The sequence below is a fragment of the Myotis davidii genome, unplaced genomic scaffold (assembly GCF_000327345.1).
Source record: "Myotis davidii unplaced genomic scaffold, ASM32734v1 scaffold60, whole genome shotgun sequence".
NCBI lineage: Eukaryota > Metazoa > Chordata > Mammalia > Chiroptera > Vespertilionidae > Myotis > Myotis davidii.
The window spans coordinates 2178054-2181112 of NW_006293007.1; the positions used below are offsets into that span (position 1 = coordinate 2178054).

At 61.8% G+C, this 3059-nt stretch overlaps 1 protein-coding gene across 1 annotated transcript in view; it reads right to left on the reverse strand.

The window, feature by feature from the left end:
- BEGAIN (brain enriched guanylate kinase associated) overlaps positions 1-3059 on the reverse strand; it is an 8561-nt gene that overhangs the window by 4573 nt on the left and 929 nt on the right. The window contains 2 exon segments of the mRNA XM_006766632.2: positions 1050-1157; positions 2195-2308. Of these exon segments, the coding sequence (XP_006766695.1) occupies positions 1050-1157; positions 2195-2308 (222 nt within the window).

Here is a 3059-nt window from a genome sequence, read left to right on the forward strand (position 1 = left end):
TGCCCCCCTCCCCCGAAGCAGGAAATGACAGGACCCATCTCCTTTCACACCACATCCGAGGTCTCTGTCAATCCCGTTGCTTCTTCCCGTCTTCAAAGCGGACCCAGAACCAAGCCCTTCTGCCCACCTCCGGGCCACCTTTCCGGCCGCCTTCCCGGCCACGCCTCCACAGCCTGCGCCTGGATTGTTACCATAGCCCCCTCCTTGCTCTCCCTGCTCCCACCCCCATCCCTACAGTGTGTTCTCAGTAAAAGCGGGACATCCACTCAGGTGACTCCTCTGCTCAAGAACCTTCAGTGGCTCCCTATGTCACTCAGAATAAAACCCGGGTCCCTATAGAGCCTGTATGATGTGACCTCCCATTATCTTTCTGACCTCAGACCCTGGTCCTCCCCCACGAGGAGCCCACTCTGGTCTCTCTGCTCTTCTTCCAACCAGCCACCCGGCGAGCTCCCTCGCCCCTTCTGGTCTGGGCTCCAGCAGCCTCTTCCACAAGCATCCTATTGTAATCTGCTAACCCTGCGACGGGCAGCTCCCCAGCCCCGTGCCTGCTTGAATTTTTTCAGCAGCATTTAGCACTTCTAACACACTACAGCGTCTGCGTTTCTCTTGTTTGTCGCCTGTCTTCCCCACTCAGATGTACACTCACGTGGGGAGGGAATTTTTTGCCTGTGTCGTTCACACAATATTCTCAGCTCAGGAGGGTCTGTCGAGGAGCAGATGCTAATTAGTGGATGCCTGGTCCGCGGCCAGGGATCCATGGAGGGCGGCCAGGCCCATCTCCTGGGGAGTCCCCATGGGTGGGCATGTGGCCGTGTGCCCACTGAGAATTGCCATGCCCTAACCCTGGAGTCGGGAAGCCCTGACTTGAATGAGAAACTATGGCCCAGTGTTCCTGTCTCTGCCCCTGGCAGTGTGTCTGGTGAGGCAGCCCTGCCTTCCCGGCTGCCCAGCCATTCCTGGAGGCCTGCCCACCTGCCCGTGAGCCCTGTGCCTGCCCCTCAAACCCGAGCCTGGGCCCCTGGGGGCCAGAACAGCCTGACACTCACGTTGTCCTCGGCCAGCTTGTCGATGGTCATCTTGGCCTCCAGCAGGTGGTTGTTGAGAGCGACGATCTCGTGGCTCAGAGCTCGCTTCTCCTCGTCGTAGTGCTTGCCCTTGAGCAGGGGGAGGGCAGTGGACGGAGGCGGTCAGTGGTCAGCCAAGGCCTGGGGCTCACGCCCCCTTGTTCCCTTAGGCCTCTTGTGTGCCCTCTTGCAGCCCCTAACGACCAGGTGTTGGAGGGCCCCGGAGTGCAGGGGTAAGTGCACAGACCGCCCCAGGTTCAAATCCTACTCCGCCACTGACGAGCCAGATGGCATCGGGCAAGCCTGCCTCCCTGAGCCCCAGTTTCTCATCTGGACACAGGAGAGCAAGGCCCGGCCGCCTGGGGACCTGGGGCGAGGACTGAGCGAGGATGCCTTGCGCCCAGCAAGGAGCCTGACCTATCTCATCCAACAGACTGGGAAGCCAGGGCTCAGAAAGGCAGGGGCCCTTGTCCAGGGCGCCAGGCAGAGCCAGCCCCGCCACGGCCACGGCTCTGACAGCACCTGGAAGGCAGGCAGGTGCCGAACACCCATTTCTGATTTCCCAAAACCGAAGAACCTTGTACCCAAACTAGACAGAGAGGAAAGTCCTCAGAGCAAGGCGGCACTGCCAAGGTTACTGCAGACGTGTGTGTGTGTGTGTGTGTGTGTGTGTGTGTGTGTGTCCAGGAGGGTCGAGGCCCCCTGGGGCCACAGTCCGAGGGACCGGTCCCATGAGAGGCACAGCTGGGGAGCGAACCTGTCTCTGGCTCACTCAGGGCCTGCGTCTCCGTCTCTGGCTGACGCTGAGCTGAGGTCCCTGTCCTGTCAAGCCCTCCCCCACCCCCTGCCTACACCCCTGCAGGTCAGGCGCTCACACCTGCCACTGGAGCTCAAGGGGTCTGAACCCTGCGCCTCCCCTTCCTGAGGGCACCCTCCATTCAGTGCACAAAGGGGGGGGACAGGCCCAGCCCCAGCCCCAGCGAGGCGTTTGTGTGTCAGGAAATAAGGCGTGTGACCCAGCGTCTGCCTGGGCGAGGGGATGACAGCGAGGCTGGCAGTGCCCTGCCAGAGCTGGGGGCCCAGGGACGAGGGTGCTGTGGGCAGTGGGCATCGGGGGTGGCCCTCACCATGCGGTACAGCTTCTGCTCCAGCTCCCGGTTGATCCGCTGCAGCGACATGTAGTTGCTTTGAATCCTGGAATGGGAGGCAAAGGACCCACTTCGGTGCCTGGCCGGCCCGATCTGAGCAGGGCCAGGCTGAACAGAGGCCCCGAGCCCACCCGCTGGCCCTGCCCTGGTCTAACTGCTCCTCCACACGCAGCAGAAAACATCTGATTAAAGCTAGCTGGGGGGGGGGGGGCTTTCTTATGCAAGGGGCCAGGACCCCTGGAGACAGAGGGAAGTCCGGTGGAGCCAGCTGACTCGCGTTTCACACCCGGGGCTCGCAAGCCTGGAGAGGGGGCTCTGTTCTATCGCAGCTCCGTGGGGACGGGACTTAAGACCGTGTGGTGGGCCCTGGGGTGAGTGCTGCGACACACGGTGATGTGACACGGTCCGGAGGAAGCGTGACGTCGGAGGCCAGCGCTGGGTAGGAATCAGGTGCTCTGTGCCTCCAGTCTCTCTCTCTCTCTCTCTCTCTCTCTCTCTCTCGTTCAAAATCAATAAAAAAATCTTAAAATACAAAACCAGAATAAACAGCCAACAGCAAAGTTTGCATTCTCTTTGCGGCCAGCTTCCCTGTCGTGCTGCTGTCACACCCGATCCGTGTGCGGGGAGGAGGGAGGGAGCAGGGATGGGGAGTGGGAAGGAGCCGTCCCGTCCCTGCGGGGCCAGACCCGGGCTCAGGTCCTGGTTCAGTAGCTCTGGGGACAAGGAAGACTTCGCAGAAAAGAGCTTACCCTCACTGGACCCTGGACGCCCCGGTCTTCCGAAGGCTCCGGGAGGCAGAGCTCCGGCGCGCCGCCGACCAGACCGACCTGTAAGCCCGCCCGCG